Below are 19,456 nucleotides of genomic sequence, written 5' to 3' on the forward strand. Positions count from 1 at the left end.
TATGGTACTAAATGTTTTATCAAATTCGAGCTATATACCAGTTGTAGGGATTTTTGAGTATGAAGCAATTTTGTTATATTAGACCATTTTAAAAGTACACACCACAATAGTTCGTGCATGTTCCATACTGGCTTGATTCAAAATATAAACAGCTGCAAGATATATATCATTTGCAGTTGTCATAAAAGCTGTTAGAAGCTAAAGTTTCAAGTAAATTAAATCGACTGCTTACTTCAAGCACCCCCTCCAAGTCCCTACAATAATACTAGCATAAAAACCAGCTATTTCTTAAAACACAAAACAGTACCAACAAAAATATCTTATGTAACCTGGTCAAACATATGACCTATTTTTTTTCTGATCTGTAAAACATGCTAAGAGTAATTTTGTTGTTAACTTCAATTTTTAATTCACTTATTTTTCAGCAATATGCACAAAAGTTCACATATCCTATTTAAACGTTGATTCCATTCTCGTAAAATATGCTATGGTGGTGAAAGAAAACTATATCTTACAGGGACTAGCATGTTTTAACACTGAAAATATACAATAATAACAGAAATGGGATCTAAAAATCACTATGCGCAAAATTATTAGCTACCTTAACAGACTCCTTTTATTTATTGATAAAAGAACAGCAAAACCCAAAATTAAAAGTACCAGTTCTGTAATAAGCAGTTTTTGTTTCTTTTTATTTCTAATGGATGATGACATCTACAAATGTTAATCTCAAGTAATCCCATAAATATTCTGATATAGATGGGGTTTTGGCTGCAATTAGTTATAACTCTCCCTTCCATCACCACAATATACCTAATAATATTAAAAATGTATATTTTAATTTTTAGATGTTTTACTATTCAGAACTGCTGTATTACAGTTTGCTACTGTGGTTAATTTACAAATCATTCAGTAAGGTAAGTGTCTTAAAATACGTCGCATCACCTTACTATACTTTTTCAGCAATTTTTAATTTTTAGAAAAAATAATGCACATCTAAAAAACAACATCCCATGCATTTGTATTATTTCACACCTGAAGCAAGGCTTTGTTATTTGAAAAGTACTCCTAGTTTTAATTGCAGAAAGAGTTTAAATTCATGCAAGCAGTTAATTAGGATATTACACACAGATATCACTTCCTTTAAAGGATGGAAACAGGACAATCAGAGATTTAACTGTGCCTTCATTTATTATGGTAGCCCATAATTCCTTTCGTAACACCTGGAGTCACCCATTGACACCTGGAATCACACACACTGAGACAGCAGGTACATTTACAGCTCTAATTCAAAAACTTCTTTGGAAAATGAAGACGTCCGCCTTCTATTCTGGGCTCAGACCCATGTATATGTTTCATAAATCCTCTCCACAAATCTCTTTTAACATGCAAATCCATAAATCATCATAATACTGACAAAGAAGTCAACCAGCATGTGAAACTAATGCGTATTCTTATCTGGAGCTGGATACTGGTAAAACTATCCAAATGAGAGGACCTTTTCCATAGTTTTCAGTATATTAAAAAATAACAACACCTATCAATAGTTTCTCATCCCTCCGGTCACAAGACAACCTTTTTATAGTTCTCATTCCGTCTACTGATCTTATGAATCAATGCGTTGGATAAGAATGGGTTTAATACGCTGAACATGCCAAACAGCACTTCTTTTAGCCAAGAGAATCAATGGAAAAGCAAAGAGTAAGATAGACAAGGAGTACTCACTGAAGATGGTAAACCTGGAGGAACCTTTCGAACTTTCTTTGTTTGTACTTCTGAAAGAAGAAGACACAGTGTGGCTGTAAGGTGCATGTTTGCAGACTCACACCCGCACAGCTACTTTCAGAGCTAGGGTTTAGCAGTGAGCCAACATTATCAATTATTGTAAGACAGACGTTCAGTGGACGTTTCCTTATAGAAAGGTGGAGAAAGTAGCACAAAGTGACTCACCCACAGAGGTACTGTGCAGAGGTCTCCTTCGCGGGTTATTGCTAGAATACTGATAGTACTGAGAGCCAGGTTTGGTGGGTGAGAGTGCGCCTGGGTTGCCCATTTCCATGTCACCTCCGAGGAGACTTTGCTAAAAGATTTTTGAAAAATAAGCATTGTTACATCTAGCCTTCCCCCTTCTAGCCTTTGCATGCTGATTCAAATGACATCCAGTACAAACCAAACCAATTTTTTAAAAAAGCAACACAACACAACACTTTGGTGACTGGCAAAAGGAAATACTATCTCAAACGTACATTTCCCAACTTTATTTTCAGATACTTTAAACAGTTCTGATAATATTGATTTTCTGTTCAGTGGAAGGGAGTGCTTAAAATTATTCCGATTGGTAAAAGAATGGTTAAATATTTAAATAAACAACTTTCTGGGTATTTTTAAATATATAAACTTTTGAGGAACTTCATTAAGGAAAGTTCCTTGCCTGTTTATTTATTTTTCTTTCTTATTCAAACAAGATGTACTAAGTTCACCAACATAAAGTTTTACCGTGTCAGTCATTACCTACAAAATACATTTATTGTAGAGAAATAGTTATTCACCTCATAATGGAAAACTGTTTGTGTAAAATATATTCAGTGAAAGCAGAAATCTGTTACAACACAATATAAAATGTGTTAATCAGGTATACGATGCATGATTAAGCTGTGAAAATAAATTAAAAATTACTAAAACAAACTAGTGTTTTGCTAAATTACTAGTGAGAGGGCGAGATATAAAACTAGTAAATAGAAGAAGTTTTATGAAACTTCTTCAAGATCATCCTGTCTATATTATTAAGAAAGTGAGCATTCACATGTATGAAACACATTTATTCATGAATGGACAACAACTATTACTAAACCAGAAGAACTAATATCTGAGCACAACAAGGAAAAAAAGGCAAAAACTGTCATTTTCTTTTTTGGAAAAAAAGATGCTACTGCTATAACTACATTGAAACTTACCCATAATATATAAATCCCCTGATAATACTCTGCATTGAACACATTGTTCTTTTAATTTTTCTGATATGCAATAAAACAGGTGCAGATACTACCATTTATATGATGAAGAAATTTTCCATTTAATAAAGAAATTTTAAAATTAAGTACCAAAAATCTAACTTTATCGTTACTTGTAATCAACTTTTACTGACTGAACTAATTACTGTACTTGATAAAGTACAGAATGTGTTTTCCCTAATCTAAATTCTAATCACCATGTCACTCACAACAGACTTAGTAATGCTTCACTAACACACTATTCACATGCAAAACACTCTAAATAGGCCAATTATGACTCTGCCCCTGTTCCCTGGTTAACCCGCTGAGAACTGAAAAATTTCACAAGACAGTCACCAACTAAAACAAAGGCTCCTTGTTTTAAATTAAGACAGTCTTTTTGATGCTTAAATAGCTCAACAAAGTGCCATGTCTTCCGTCTGAAAGCAGTTGGTCAAATATGACCCATGAGCTGGAAAATACTTTGGAAAAAGAATTAAAAAAATAAGAAAAACCAAGGACAACTTTTTCATTGTGCTGATCTATATTACTTTCTTTTCCTATATGTGCAACTGGTAAATGGCTAGTGAATTATCAGTTACTTTCCTGATTTTGCTTCGTGCTCTGCCTTGGGTTCAACTTAGTGGAAAATGAGACAGGAGGAGATTTTGACATATACAGCTTTAAAAATAAGAGAGCATTAAGATGAAAAATTGTTTGATAGACAGTTGAAAGCTGCTCTCCTTTTGATTACATTCTATCCTTTTGGCAAATGTCAAAATATGTTTCAAAATTAATATATATATACTTTTCACAAGTTTTAAATTGAGCATAAATATCCAGTGGAACAAGCAGATTTCATCAGATTTAAAGAATCAATTTGGAATGAAATAATATTAGAAACTCCCTGTTCAACTTCATTTTTAGAAAGGCTATAAATCCTACTTTTCTAAACATGGAATACCCATGGGGATGATTGATCAGTTTTAATAGTTAATTATTTACAGTACATCTACCATCCTGATTAAATGCATTCTATAAAGAAGAATCAGTTTAATTAATCAATATATTAATAATATCAAATTTCCTATTGGTTTCTTGGCCCTAATTTTTTTCAAACTAAGTTATAATGTAAGTACAGATGGAATTGTATTTATACAATTATACAATAGAAATAAGTACAAATAAATGGTCTTGAAAGCACTCTTTCACTTATTTAGATAAATAGTGTCCTTTCTGTTACTTTTAGTACAGGAAGTAACTTTCGCTGCAGATCATTTAACTTTCCAAATTACAAGATACTGTGGGACTATGCAGTCTGAAGTATGGGTCTGTGGATCTGTGATGTTCCCAAATAAAGTACAGAAGATATCCAAAGCAATTCTTTTACACACAACTAAGTTCAGCTGGGGCCAATGGGCTGTACTTGAAAGTATGAATGATTAAGACTGGAGCCTGATATTTTAAACAAGAGACTTGGTATTTTCTGAATCAGCTTTTTAAAAAGTTGTATGAAAAAAGGAAACTGCAGAGAAGGTCTGATGAGCACTAAAAAAAGAGTATGTTTACTGAAACCTTCACTTTTCGTTCTAGCAAAAAATGTGTTCTTCCTATCCATGTATAATAATCAGGCATGCCTGAAGCACATGAAGTATATGTAGCCTACAAGGACACTCCTGGCTTTCCCTTACAGCCTCTCACATAAGCGCCTCTAATTTTGCCTTTATTTAAGCCTTTGTTTTTCATTGGAACAGCTAAGTCATTCTTCTGAGGCAACAAAACATCCATTTATGTGCTCTTTTGGGGGCTTCTCTAAGTACTCCACTGGGGAGAACTAAGATAAATATATATCTACTCATTCTGAGATACTTGTAAATAGAACAACAGGAATTTACTATTGTTCAGTGATTGCTGACATCTTTTAGCTGAGGGAAAGGAAGACAGCAAAAACAAAACTGCCATGAAAAGAAATTGCCTTTCTAAACGTAAACAGTCAATGAAATATTTTATATTTAACATCAATATTTCAAGACTGACTTGGAAGCTAACCTTTAGAGGTGTCTATTTCTTTTCTTGCTATCTGAAAAAGCTAACAGATTGTGCATTTTCCACACTAAGACTACTATGATTTCAAGCATGTTATTGTGTCACACCAGGATACAGGGAGGTTAAAGAAAAGATTAGTTTTTAAGGAAACTACTGGGATTCCTAAGAGATTTAGGCTGAGATCCAAAGAGCTACCTTACATGCAAACAAGGGCTTCAGAAATGTACCTGTCTTCTTCTGGATGCCAGAGCCAGGATATGACAAACTGCTTTTGAAGCTCTGCTCAAAGGGCAAGACAAACACCCTTAAAGAACTTGTGGGGTTTCTGGAGCCCAAGTCTAATTGTATGGCTTGTTGGGGGATGTTTTATTAATGGTTATCGAAAGATATCCCAGTAGTACCCCACCTAGTTTTGATTGCAAAGCCCTAAATGGCCAGGACATTAGGCACTGAAGGATTGCTTTCACCCAAATTATCTTTGGAGGTCTTTCCACACATGTTCTTATTTTCAATGAGGCAATCCTGCGGCTCCCAGAATACTGGTCTTTTTATGGTGGTGCCCAAACTAGAGAATTCTTCCCCAAGATTTATTCACACAGAGATATCCTTGTTATCTTTTAGCTCCTACGCAGGGTCAATGTCCATCACTTGGGTTTGTTTCCCTTGCAATCAATTTCCCTTTCTTTTCTTTTCACCTTGGCTAATCTTTGCATCAACATCCTTATGGAGTTTTAATAGCAATGGTTTTAATAACAATTCACTGAAGCTTTGATACAATTTTGTCAGATTTTGTCTATTTCCTGAAAGGAGCCACAGGGGCATTTACATTTTAATGATAAGCTTCTCCAAAGAAAGAAAGACACACACACATATAAGCACTGGAATTTTGGGGTGGATTTTGAGTAGGCTTTGGTGCAAATGACCTCTTGAAATTCTCTATTTATGGGCAAAGGAATTGGGAGAGCAGTTAATTTTTTTCCCATGGGAAGAAGACTCACAAGTATAGTTCACCAGTGGCAAGGAACTGGAGCTCATCTGTCTTGTGCATCTGCCTAACCTCTGTAAAGTAACTGGGGATGTGATGTCCATCTTTTTCTTTCTTTTTCACAGATCTCCATTACTCTGTGGCCATCCAGGCTGCCTGTGCTTCCTAACGGGAAGTTTCTTTTTTAAAAGCCTTATGAGGAATTACTGCAAATCTTTCCCTGGGCATCAGCTAGACTGGAAGCTGACACAGCTCCGAGCAACTGGAGAGATGAAAGGAAGGCAGAACACACTCCTTAGCTTCTCTGAGTAAGGTAAGCACAAGATTCCTGAATGAAAACTATGTGAATTTCATTTGAGTTTCTTTTTGAAAGGCATTTATTTTCTGTCAAATTCAGTGGAAAAAAAAGTGGAAGACAGGAGCACAGGACACGTTTCAATTATCTGAGACAGATTTGCAGAAGGTTCTCCAATCAAGTGGAGGCCTCTACTGGAGGAAGGGCGATGTAAGTTTTGCGGATTCCTTCCCTGTTCCCTCTCCAAAACTGCTCGGGAGCACCACTCAAGCTTCCACAGTCAAGGAAAGGTAGAACAGGCAAGACTTTCCTTGTTTTCCTTTCCACCGCTGGGAGAGACAATGAGTAGAGTTCCACACAGGAAGTATCCAAGATACAGTGGTCACCATCTTGAAGCCATCTGGCTTATTCGGTATTTTGTAAGCATGACACTGTATAAAGCAGAAGCGGACAGGACCCTCCTTCCCAAGGCCAGAACTCCTTTCAGCTGTGCACATACTAGAATATGTTTACATTTCCAGATCCTTCTCAGAACAAAACAAGACCATAACATACAACATAATAACTAGTGCAGTACCAGAGCATCCTCCAATGAGAGGAAGAACTATATATTCAAATATTACAATATGCATGTTATTTAGCTAAGTTTTATACAATGCCCTGAAGCCCAAATTTACCTACTTCTACAGTTTATAACATACAAAATAATACAGAAAGCATGTCGAATTTGTCGGCTAGTGCCTACACTGGGGTCATCAATGGCACGAAGCACATCTCAGTGCAAAAGCCCCACTGTCAGATTCATTTTGCAACATTCTTTGTAAGACTGGTATGTACAGAGTGCAAATTGTGTTTATAATGCACAGCTCTCTCGTCCCTCCTTCCTATCTGCCTGATTCTCTGCCATCCCCTTTTTCCTTTTTACACAGGGTACTTGTTCCATGCAAAACCCTGCACTGGCTGGCTGTGAGGTTCTACCTAAAAAGTTGGAAAAGTGAAACCAAGAATGAAAGGAGAGCTTTAAGAGAGACGGCATTCCATTTCTAAAAAAATAATTCATTTTTAAAAGGTAGTAAGTCTCATGCGTTGCAAGATTAAGTTTTTCCAAAGAAAATGATTGTTTTCAGATAACTTTAATTGTATACACACAAATGTGCATGCGCACATACATTTTTTAAACATGAGTGGGAAATAGGTTTTTCCCCAAAACTATGATATTTAACTGTAATTACAAAGATGACTAAAATTAAGACAAGAAGAGTGGTGCCTTTCTGCATGAATAATTAATTGCCATAGAAGGTAAATGTCCTTGAATGGTGCAATTTGTTAATGCAGCACACACGCGTGCGTGCGCACACACACACCAAGATTGGGAAAATCTTTTTGGGGAAAGGCCCCCTGAGTGGACTTCCTGGATATATCTCCCCTCGATCGAATATCAAACACTACTTCATGGGAATGCAGAACAGAGAAAACAGTCTTAGATGAAACCAGATTACACTCCTTTTCTGAACACTTGCCAAATATTTGTAAGTTGAATACATGTTTGGGCATTCTTACGCTCAAACAGCTGCACTTCTACACTGCCATCACAAACCTATGTGATCTATAGTGACTCTGGGCCATATGTTCATCTCTTCTTCTGCAGCAAAGAAAGCAGAATAGCCTAAAGGCTTAGACGTGGGACAGTGAGAAAAGGCAGTGGGGGAGGGCGGGTGACGTGCATGGCAGGGAAAGGTGGACGTCTTGTAGATTTCTGTGTCGTGCCCCTGCCAAAAGGCCCTGTAGTACCCAATTGCTACTTTGCTCCCACGTGCCACAGGGGGTTATACAAGGCCATCCTGGATGTTTTAATAAACAGGCGTTCCACCTATCATTTTAGCTTTCAAAGCAGCATGCATCAGAATGTTCAGCAGTAAACGTTTATTTTCCTCTGTGCATCAAGGAAGGGAGTTATTCATGAACACAGCAAGAGAAGATCAAAAATGCAGCATGTTAACTTGCCCGTCACCTCTTTTTGTTCTCAAGCATGGCTAGTAAGGTGAATGAATAAATTAGCCTCGTTTTAGTTACAGTGGAACAGGCTGGGCTTCATTATCCCATTCCACAGCAAGTAATTCCTAAAGAAAGGAAAATGACACCCTGTCCTCTCCAGCACATGAATCCTTAGTTAGATGCCACTATGAGTACTGAGTGGACCTTTTCCCCACCTCGAAGTATGCATGGGAAGCAACCACCCAAGGATGACAAACAGTATGATCCAAAGCAAGCTTGCTCAAGAGTAAGTCCCAGCACATCCACTGAGGCTTAGCATTGGTAGCTGTATACAGCACAGTAACAACAGAGGGTTTTGCACATATCCAAAGATCGAGCAAAACAAAATGCCAATCTCTATTGGTTGGATCGTTTTAAGCTGGATCAATTTTGCTGATTCAACGGGACTTTCCCATCTCCTAGCATCCTCTCCAGGCCCCTAAAATGCTACACTGAATGGGTGGCTGCTGGTGGTGGCTGCTGCTGGTTACTTGCCATGTTTTTCCCAACAGACAAGTACAAACCTTGGCTGATTCTGCTGTTTTATGCCCCCTGCCCCGTCCTCCTGCTCTTGCCACGCAGTCCCTGTTCGTTACTGCATTGTTATTTATTGACCTCTGCTGACTTCCTGATTGGTTCACTGAGATTTCAAGGTGGGTTCTCCCTTTGTCTCCTCCTGATAGTACCTCCATCTCTTTAATTCTTCCTAACCAGCCAGTCCAGGCCTGAAGGGTTCGTTTTACATCACTGGGATTCCCGTTCTCCCTCCATGCATTGACTACTTTCTAAAATGGGGAGAAAGCAAAACAGGGTAAAGGGCACAACACTCAGCCAAGAGAAACAAAGGGAGTTGTACTTAAGTGTTGCTAGGATACCATGGGTCATAGAAATCGGATGTCTGGAGTGGCCCCTTCCACTGCTGCTCTTTGCATGGGACTCTGTGGTGATATACCGTGATATACCATGGCTAGGTCTAGGCAACATATGTGAAGCTAGTCGAAGAGTCAGATATCTCTGCTGAATGAGTTAAGTAGTGCTGTGTTAAGGACAAAAGGGTAGTGGGACCGTCTACAAGTGGAGCCCTTTTCTCAGAGAAGGCCTCTTCTTCCTGAAGAAAGCAGATCCTGCCTCCAACCCACTATATTCAAGAACCTGAATCATGCATTAATTCAAAATGCAGCTGCATCTGTCCCGACCAGCCTGCTCTGGAGTGAATTCAGGATTCTGGAGCACATCTGCCAGTGCTGTGATGCAACAAGAGGCATGGTGGGGACTCTGGAGCAAGCAGATACTGCTCCTTTGTAATGGAAATGAAATTTCAACCCCCCAGAAAGCTCTTTTTACTCTTCTTTGCACTGTTTTGAGTTAAAGCATCATATGTCCAAGCACTTCAACAGAATTTTGCTAAGTGGATGCATACTATTCCAGAAGGTTTTCTTCCCTCATTGACATTATCTAAAAATGCATCATGTTGGAACAATCTATTGTGTATTAATGCCAATGATAATTATTTTAATTCTTCTCTCTACTCCCTCTCTTCAACTGCAATATCTCATGGTTGAGATACAAGATTAAATCTCTCTATTTAAAAAATATCAACGATGAATTAATTTCCCTTAATTGCATACTTTGAACATTGAACATAATGGATAAGTGGTCCCATTATTTGTCTGCTAGCTGCTTTTTAAGGTATAATCATGGATTAATCCTGGACATCCTTTGACTGCTATTAAAAAAGAGAGAGAAGTGAATGGTCTGGTGCAACAGAGAGAAAAAAACTACAGGAGCCTATTTTGACTGCGGTGAAAGTTATGATTTCACTGGCAAAAAAAATAGATCATACTTAGCAAAACTTCATTCCCTTGTTTTCTACCAGAGAGAATAAGCGATGGTCGCAAATTTCACAGTGTTCACACTGTAGTACAAAGAATGTCTAAAATGGCATACCTTTCAGTCTGAGTCCCACAGAACATCTTTTCCTCATTTCACCCTAGCATATCTATAAGACCCCCCAATATGTAACTTAAAAGACCTCCCCCCTCATTCTCATGCTATAGTCCCAGTTCAAATTGGACCTTATTACATTTTGACAACTTATACTGGTCAATGATTTATTTAGACAGATGCTTTTATGCACTTGGCTTGGAGTTTCTGTAACCTGTTCTGTTGTGATTCTGTCACCTGTAAGAAGGAGCCTTATAATAATGCAATAGTACATAATATAATAAAATTAGGGAAAGTCACTCACTGCTATAGCTAAATAGAACCTCCATGTTCAAAGGGATTTTAACAGGAAAAAGCAATGCCACCAGGCTACAACTTCCCAGATGCATCTGTCTGTCTTCTCTTGGAAATAGATGCTGGACTAGATGAACCTGTGGTTTGATACAACAGGGATCATCTTTCATTTTTACATTCTTGGACTGCTTCATAGCAGTTTCCACAATGAAGAAAAACTGGGATATTGCTGAAGTTTTGATCGGATGATCTAGCACATTTGGCCTTCCCTTTCAAACTTTAGAATAATGGCGTTTATTTGTATCTTCAACACAGAAAATTAGGCAATACCCTAAAAAGGAAAAAAGGGGGAAAAGGAAAGGGAGTGAGAAGGAGTGGTGTGAACTTCTGTGGGGGCCCCAATCACTAAACAATGCCTTTGATGTTCTGGCAGCATCACTTCTTCTCCAGTGCTCTGTTTTCCCCGTAACTGCATTCTAAGTGTAGCCTTATGCCTGTTTTCTCTAGATTTTCACACTGAACCCACTGAGTGCAGTGCAACTTCAAGCCAAAGGTCACAACAGCTTCAATAATCATGTACCTGTATTTTTTTCTCACTGTAAATCTTCGGCATTTCCAGCCCACCAATTTAGAGTAAGACCCTAAATGTGGGAGTTGGAATCTAAAATCTATGGCCATGATTTAGACCCCCTAAACCCATAATTTGCATAGGAGAAAAACTACAGCAGAGGCAAAGGCCAAAACGTCCCTGCTTCACACAAGGGGCCAGATCCAGCTGGGTCCCTTGCACTTACTGCTGAATCACAAAAAAGAACAAATGCAATAATGTGGCACATGATAAGGGTAATATTTAATTTCCCTGGCATTGTGTTCGGGATCACTGCCGAAGCCATCAAATTTGGCATTGCCATCACTTGGGGTACCTTCTGGTGAGGTCTTTACCAGTGTGGAATATAACACGATTATGATGTCAGGCAAAACTCTTTGACATATTGATTGTTCTAAAGATGAAAGGGGAAGGGGAGAAACCAGTACGCCACCTTGGGTTCCTTGCAAGAGGAAGAAAGGAGCCATATAAATGCAATGTAATATTAAAATGAATAATGATAATGTACAATCATCCTATTATATTCATGGGCTCTTCCCTAGTACCAAGCTATCTGTGAATAATACCCACTGAACTCAACAGGCTCACTTCTGAACAGAGGTATGGCATGGTGCTGTTATGGTGCAATCCTAGGCATATCTACTCAGAAGTAAATCCCATTGAGTTCAATGGGACTTATACCTAAATAAAGGGGTACAGAATTCCAGTCTTAGGCTTTAATCCTATATACATATACCTGGCAGTAAGTTTCATTGAAATTAGCAAGACTTACTCATGAATAAACATGCAGAGCTCAACTGATACCTGTTCTTCAGTTGACTGTTTGTTTCTATCAGAAACATACACTTAAGAAGGTCAAATTTATTTCTACTTCATTGAAGAGTGCTATGTCTCAAGTTAAGGAGTCTTCAAGGTGGCTCCAGAGACAAAAATGGATTAGTTCCCCAAACATACAATTTAACTGAAATGGTTTGTCTGATTGTAGCATGTGTAAAATGTACAGAAACTGTAGGCAGAAATGCTTCTTGGAGTGACTTCTTTAGTGCATTAATCAACAGCAGTTGCACAAAAAAAAAAAAAAAGAAAAAAAATCTTCCTTTGGCAACTGTTTCAAAACATAAAGAAAAAGTTTCAAGAGACTGACTAACCTAATACAACAATTACCTTCAGTCTTTTCTGCGTTTCAACTATAAAGAGGTTGCTACTTAGATTCAAGGTCATGCTGCTTAGAATATCCTATTGTGCTTTGGTCTTTAAGATCTCCATTTTAATTTCTCTCCCACTCTGAACAGAAAGAAATGCTGAAAATGCATCAGAATGAATGTTCTTACAGTGCTTGCAAAACAACTGAAGTCACAATGAGTACCTCTGGCAGACCGATGCAGTTGTTCATTCCAACAAAACACCTTCTAGTGCAGTCTTAGGAAGTATACTCAGAAGTATGTCCCACTGAGTTTAATAGGGATTATTTATTTGTTTATTAGGTTTATATTCCCCGTTTTTGTCCCAATGAACTCAAAGTGCCGGACATCATTCTCCTCCTCCTGCTCTCAATCTTAACACACAACAACCCTGTGGGGTAGGCTGGGTTGAGAATCTGTGAGGTGCCCAAAGTCACCCAGTTGGCTTCATGGTGGAGAGGAGACTAGAACCCAGGTCACCTGAGTTCCAGTCCTGCGCTCTTAACCACTACACCATGCTGGCTCTCAGCTAAGTTGTATACAGCCTGTAGTGTTGGGTTGTAACCTCTGCTCTCTGTACTCAGAGACAGCAAAGTGTTATAATTTGCTTCTACATGATGTATCAGGGTCTAGGTTGGGGCCTTAATGATCTGGAGAGGTATCTTAGTTTAAATTAATTAGCATCTTGTTTTCCCGGTACGCAGCTGCTGTGAGATGCTCTACCCTCTAGGCTCATGCCACTATCTAGACATGACTGGCTACATATAATGAAAAATGTAATATAATGACAGGAAAAGTAATTTTCATGGAAGAAAAGATGTAGGTTTTCCTACAGAGCATATACAAGCAACTTGATGAAAATCAATGGGAGCTAATTCTTTTTCTCAGGTCTCCATTGCCTCATTCAACTTTCCATGCCTGTGTGGGAGGTGTTTTCTTTATTTTCCTGTATTGTAAACTTTGGATCCTTGAAACTTTTCTTGGAAAGCAAACCTAGAACCAGAGGGATTGCCAGATTTCTCAAAGGGAAACTAGGTCCTAAGATGCGTTAAAAGGCTTTATGAAAAGCTCTACATTGGGGTCACCTTACTGAAAAATTCAGAAATCACTCATAGATACTTTACATGTGAATTCTTCTTCTTCCCTACAATAATCTTAAGCTAGGAAAAATAAACAAATATGCAAACCTTGTACTGCCAAGCAGAGTATGAAGAGGGCCCCTGTGTACCAGCTGCTAGAGAACTTGGGCAGGAGATGATGTTCCACCATGATCCCTCTTTTGGGGGCACATGCTGGACTACATAAGCAACTGGTCTCATCAGGAACTCCTCCTCTTCCATTCTTATTTTACCATTTATTTCCTTTTCACTTTTTTTCTATTTAGAGACATGTGAAGAAATCCAAAGTGTAATAGGATACACAGGGTTTTTCTTAAAAAAATAAATAATTAGCATCCAGCCTGGCAAATGCTCAAGTAAACATCAAACATGACAACGCATTTTACAAATACATTATCTGCTAAAAATCCCTATTCCAGAATAAAAAAAGGAGTCTGCGGAGACCAAACGTGAGATAAGCAATGAAAATAAAAGAGTTTGCAAACATACCCTTGACATGTTTTTCTTTCTGGTGATCCTATAGACCCTCACAACAGCATAACCCAGACACCTAAGAATGCAACTGAGGTGGGGCGGGGGGAGGGCAAAGCCATCTCACACTGCAGGAACTTGAGTATCAGACAGAAGGCTGCAATTTGGTAGGTAAAACCTGCTGGATTCGAAGAGGAATGTGGAATCAGTGTGTGCTGAATGTGTTTACAAGGTGAGTGAGAGGGACTGGAAAGAACACATCATGATGTGGAGAAAGCAGCTGTGTTAATCTATCCTGACTCTTACTTAAATCTGGTGGTCTCATTTTATACATGCTCCAAACACTCAGAAATTTTGGACTGACCTCAAGAAAACAGCAAGCTTAGCCAAAAATCATACCATTTTAAAGTATATTTGGGAAGAGGGTTGGGGGGGATTTTTTTTTTTTTGGCTAAAAAGAAAAAAAAACCCTCCCTCACCTGCTAACCCTTCAAACTGTAAGGAAAACTAAGTGCTATAAAGTCAATGGAATCTCAGCACATGATTCCACGCTTAAATCACAGCGCTTTCAAATGGCCTTGGGAAAATCTGGCTCCATGAGCCGCATTTTCATGTTGTCCTGTCCAAATCCTTTGCTTTTCTTGTGAAGGATGCTGAGAATACATCATAATTTTTCCTTTTGGAGACAACATCAAAAGAATTAATAGAAGCACAGAGGAATGAAAAGTGCATTTGGAACTAGTTACACAAAATCAATGATCACCATGGATTAAGCAAGCCATGATGGCTTGTTTAAACTGCAATGCATCCCAAGCAACATTCTTCTCTCATGTCTCCACCAAATTCACCTCTGATGGCAGTAGATCATATTGCAGGAAGGCTCTCTCCTCAATTCCAGGGAAGAAAGTGGTCTTTCAGATAGCCAGGCTCCAAACTTTACTTTATAGATCATTAAGTAGCACTTTGAATTGTGGCTGGAAACACTGCAACTGGAGTAAGAAGGAACCCATGTGCTTCATGTAACCAGCCATGGTCAATAACCTTGGATGCCACATTAAGGCATTTCCAAACAGTTTTCAATGGCAGGCTTAACTACACTGCATTATAGATGTCCAAATGGGACGTTACTAAGAACTGTATGACTGTGGGGAGATCACAAATTTCTAGGAACAGGTATGGCTGGAGCAGTACTCTCAGCTATGGAAATGGTCTCCTGAGCACCACTGAAACTTGGATATCTGGGTTCTAGGCTGCATCAAGCACACCCAAGCTGTAATTCCTGATTCCTCATGGGGAATATAGCCCCGTCTATGGGGTAAGTATCCAAAAGCTAAACTTTTATAACTCACTTTGTACATTTAGAACTCATCTTGAAAAGCGCCACCGAAATGAATGGGAGTTATGATCAGGTCTTTACTGTATTCCTACATGTTGTTTAAAATACACATGGGGGGAAAACATACAATGTTGCTGGTTTATTTGCTGAAGTGCTCCACTCATCTACGTTTTGGAGAAAGGGTAGTCAAACAGTATGATATGATCCATTTGCATGTGGATCCATGACTATGACAAAAGGCTGTTTAATTTCTATTACAATGCTACGCAAAGCTATAGCATTTTCCACTAGTAATATCATACAGTTTACAAATTACTATGAAAATATCGATCCATGCACTAGTATTTTTAAAGAAATGTTACTGAGCCATCAGCAATTAAAAACCACTCACTGGCTGAAACCAATAAGAAAATGAAACACACCTTCACTACACAACTTTACTGACCACTTTAAAGACACCTCTCATTATTTGTATTACTCACTCTCCTCCACAAATGGTACACACGAGATAATCTTGGTAGACTGGCATATATGGAAATTATAACAACTTCATTTAACTGGAGACTACAGCAAGTATTCATGTGAAAGACCTTGTTATTACAGTAGTTGTGCTGGAAAATATAATATTGAGAATGGAGCCAATGTGCTTTCAAATAAAAGCTGAAGAAGAAAGATTTTATTGACAGCTCTGCCAGAGTTGTGCATGCTGTAGCCTGCATACATCACACACCTAGCAGGTGCAAATTCTGCAAGTGAAACATACACAATGTTTTGTTACCTGGGTGCATCAAGATTACCAGGTGGCATCGCTAGCTGAGCCAGCAACTTCCTATATATAAATGCATAAAAAGAACGACAGAGTGAGAAAAATATGCATATGTGTTTTAAATAAAAATAAAGGTATCGTTAGCATACAGAAATGAAGGGTAAGGTGGGAGGGCTCTACAGCTGCTATGTAGATATGAAATCAATAAAGCCTTATATATACACTTTAATGGCTTGTTTTGTTCAAGGTGATGTTGCACTGCATTAGGAAAGGCTGCAGCCACTGGTTTCGCTACAGAGAGACCATTTACAGCCCAAGTCTTTCCTCAGTCACAAGTAACGCTGAGTCCAATGGAGCTTAGTCCTCGTAAACGAGGAGGCATGGCAGGCCTGGTTGTTTATTTGTTAAGACCTGCGGTTCATCCTATCCCTACGGCTGAGATGCAGATCTCCCACTTCAAAGGTCCACTGCAACTGGAAGTAGCCAAATTTCACTAATCAATGCTTTATCCGATTCCTAGGTTGACAGGAAAGAAATCTCCAACGTTGCAGGGATATTATATATCAAAGGAATTTCCTTTGCATAAAGGATTCTGACAGTGTGTCACGGACGAATTCCTGATCTGCTCTTTCTACCTTACGGATCTATCCTTCAAGAGCCACTGCGGAGAATGAGTCAGGTGCTGGGCCTTCAGAGACCCTGGGGCTATCAGGCAGGCAAACATACTCACGAGAATGGTGGTGCCAGAAGGGCATGAAATGCTGTTTATCTACGAACAGCTAAAGCTTGTACAAGATGGTGTTTTCTTAGATGGGTCCTGCTTAAAAACACTGGTCCAGGAATAGAAAGGGGCATTATTCTTGCCCTAAATTTCCATCCCCCGGTATGTCCAGAGGATAGCCTTTGCCTTGGGGAATAGTTTCTCTTTCTGCTGGGCAATGGCCACTCGAAGAATGTCTGTTACAGGTAAGCAACCTACCTGCCTTTCTTCTTTCCTCTTTGTATCACACGTATGGCTCTGCACCTGCGCAGTACCTGTTGCCAGGGGGTATATATGTGGAGAAACTGGGGTTCAGCAAGAATGAGAAGTACTTTGTGATGAAAAATAAGTTTAGAAGGTTCTAGGAAGCTGAGGTGAGAGTGAAAGCTAGGCTCTCAAGGCACTTAAATGGTAGTTGGAAAAGAACTGGGGAAAATGGCAGGAGCAACTCCTATTTGTATTAGAGGGAGCGGGGGTGGGACTCCTGCCAAAACTTTAGATGAGCTGGGAAAATCTTCCAGACAGCAGGGACCACTCATATGTGCAATGCAGAGAGACCATGAAGAAGAACTTTTGATTTCACGAGGAAGGGTTCTTCTCAGACCAGAAGTGAGAGTGAGAAAGAGTGTGTGTGAGAGAGATGGGGAGTGCGGGGAGAGACCCAATCTGGAAGCCTCTACAATCCCGATTAACTTAAACTCAGAGCAAATACTTCAGGCATAATACCAAATCTGAACTGCAATACTGAAACCTTTAAAGAGAGGAGCAAGAATGAAATTGACAATCCTTGTGAAGCTTTGCCTCCCCAGCCCCCAAATAAATGTGGCACAGGTCACAACACTATGTCAGGTGGACAGATAGCCTCCTCTTGATATGCTGAAGGGGAAGATCTTTTACTGTTGCCCTCAAGGATGCAGAAAAAATGACTATATTCCATATGATAAATATGAGTAATGGGTAGCCCACTTGCATGCCACGACTTTATCTTATGAAGATTCATAAATGTGACAACCAAAGACCATGTTGCAACATTATCCAAGGGCTGGCATGGTTGCATCTCCCCTAGTGAGCAGAAATCCACAAACTGGAGAGTTTCCATAGCATTCCAGGCTACACTAACAATCCTTTGCACACTTACACCTGGGAGGAAGCCCACTAAACTTAGTGGAAGTGAATTCTGAATAAATGTTTATGTTTGCATTAAATGACCCCTAGAAATATAAGACTTTCTTTCCCAAATAAACAGAAAAAGCACTTCCTTGTGGCCATTCTTGTAAATTATGCTTAGGGTATGAGGCGATGATGGGATTCATGAGATCATGGTTGGCAGGTCATTAGTGGAGCCAGCTGGAGGTCAGACTAGATGGCCCAGGAAACACCTTTCTGACTCACTCTGTTTCTATGATTCCTGAAGGGAAGATCATGGTGGCACCATCCAGATATCCATCATGGACACATGAAGTTAGAAGCAAACTAGAGCCCAGAATGGGACGCTAAGGAGGATGCCAACTCTGCAGGCCCTAAATAGCCAAAGAAATCACAGAGGCAACAGGACTGAGGAAAAGGCATGCAAGCAACCCATGGCCAATGTTGTTGTAAAAGCACACGCACTGTTTGAACACAGATATGAATCTGCTCACTTAACCATTTTCTCTCCTTGTAAAATTATCTAGAACCAGATTTCTGAAACACTGCACAATTTGTCTGAAGACCAAGGCACTGCCTCCTTCCTGGCAGCCCATCTAGTCTCCGATTCTATTGACTGCCTTTGCGACTTGTTCTGATTCCTATAAAGTCTTCAGACCCTATTGGCCTCATTACAGAGATATCCTAATTTTGTCTCTCTCTGTCTATTCAGAGTACCTTAGCTGAGGATTCAGATGTGCAAACCCTGAACCCTTTTCTCGAAGTCATGTATGGCCACCTGTACAGAGAGGGCCCAGCTTTCACACATTATAGTCTGGTCAGATTTGTCCAGTTGTGAAAAGGAGAAAGAGGTGAAGGAGCAGAATTGGGCAGATGGCTTTGCAATTCAAGGTTATCTTTCAAGGTTACGTAATGATGATTCTTAAACAGAGCGTGAGAACTAGACTGCCCTGGAAGAGAAGTGAGACATTTCAGAATGGGGTTGGGCAGCGGGAGAATTTGAGCAGGCATTCCTTGACCCCACTCAAGATGACAACCAATGCAAGTGGACCAGTTAAGAAGTGTTTGATATTCCTGCCATCTAGCTCTCAAGCAGCAAGAACTACTTGGAGGGTAGAGCCAGAATTAATTTCTGAAAGGGAGAGGAGGAGGAGATGTTTCAATGTGGATCCTTTACAATGGCACCTGATTCTCCTACATCTCAAGAAGAACGTTGGAGAGGAAAAGGGAGAGGAAGAGGCCTGCTCTTAACACCACTCAAATGATTCACATCTGCAATCTGCTGATGATCGATGTTGTCTCCTTTTTTGAACACATACCCCAAATAACTCAATCCTCGGGCCAAATCAGTCATTCTGCTAATGACGGAGCATCTTTTTCTTTGCCCTAGTGCAGTGGTGGCAAACCTTTTAGAGACCGAGTGCCCAAACGGCAACCCAAAACCCACTTAGTTATCGCAAAGTGCCAACACTGCAATAAAACC

General features: G+C 39.4%; 1 protein-coding gene across 14 annotated transcripts in view; it reads right to left on the bottom strand.

Moving 5' to 3' along the window:
- Nucleotides 1-19,456, bottom strand: part of TCF4 (transcription factor 4) — a 400,625-nt gene that overhangs the window by 165,482 nt on the left and 215,687 nt on the right. For 12 of the 14 annotated variants that reach the window (XM_044431384.1, XM_044431382.1, XM_044431383.1 and 9 more), the window contains 2 exons: nucleotides 1,951-2,080; nucleotides 1,726-1,775 (listed from right to left, as the gene is read on the bottom strand). The exons of the other annotated variants lie outside the window; for them this stretch is intronic. In XM_044431384.1, coding sequence (XP_044287319.1) covers nucleotides 1,726-1,775; nucleotides 1,951-2,080 — 180 coding nt within the window. The remainder of the gene's footprint in view (nucleotides 1-1,725; nucleotides 1,776-1,950; nucleotides 2,081-19,456) is intronic. 14 annotated transcript variants of the gene reach the window in all.

This window comes from Varanus komodoensis, unplaced genomic scaffold (assembly GCF_004798865.1).
Source record: "Varanus komodoensis strain SLA01 unplaced genomic scaffold, ASM479886v1 scaffold22, whole genome shotgun sequence".
In the NCBI taxonomy this organism is placed as follows: domain Eukaryota; kingdom Metazoa; phylum Chordata; class Lepidosauria; order Squamata; family Varanidae; genus Varanus; species Varanus komodoensis.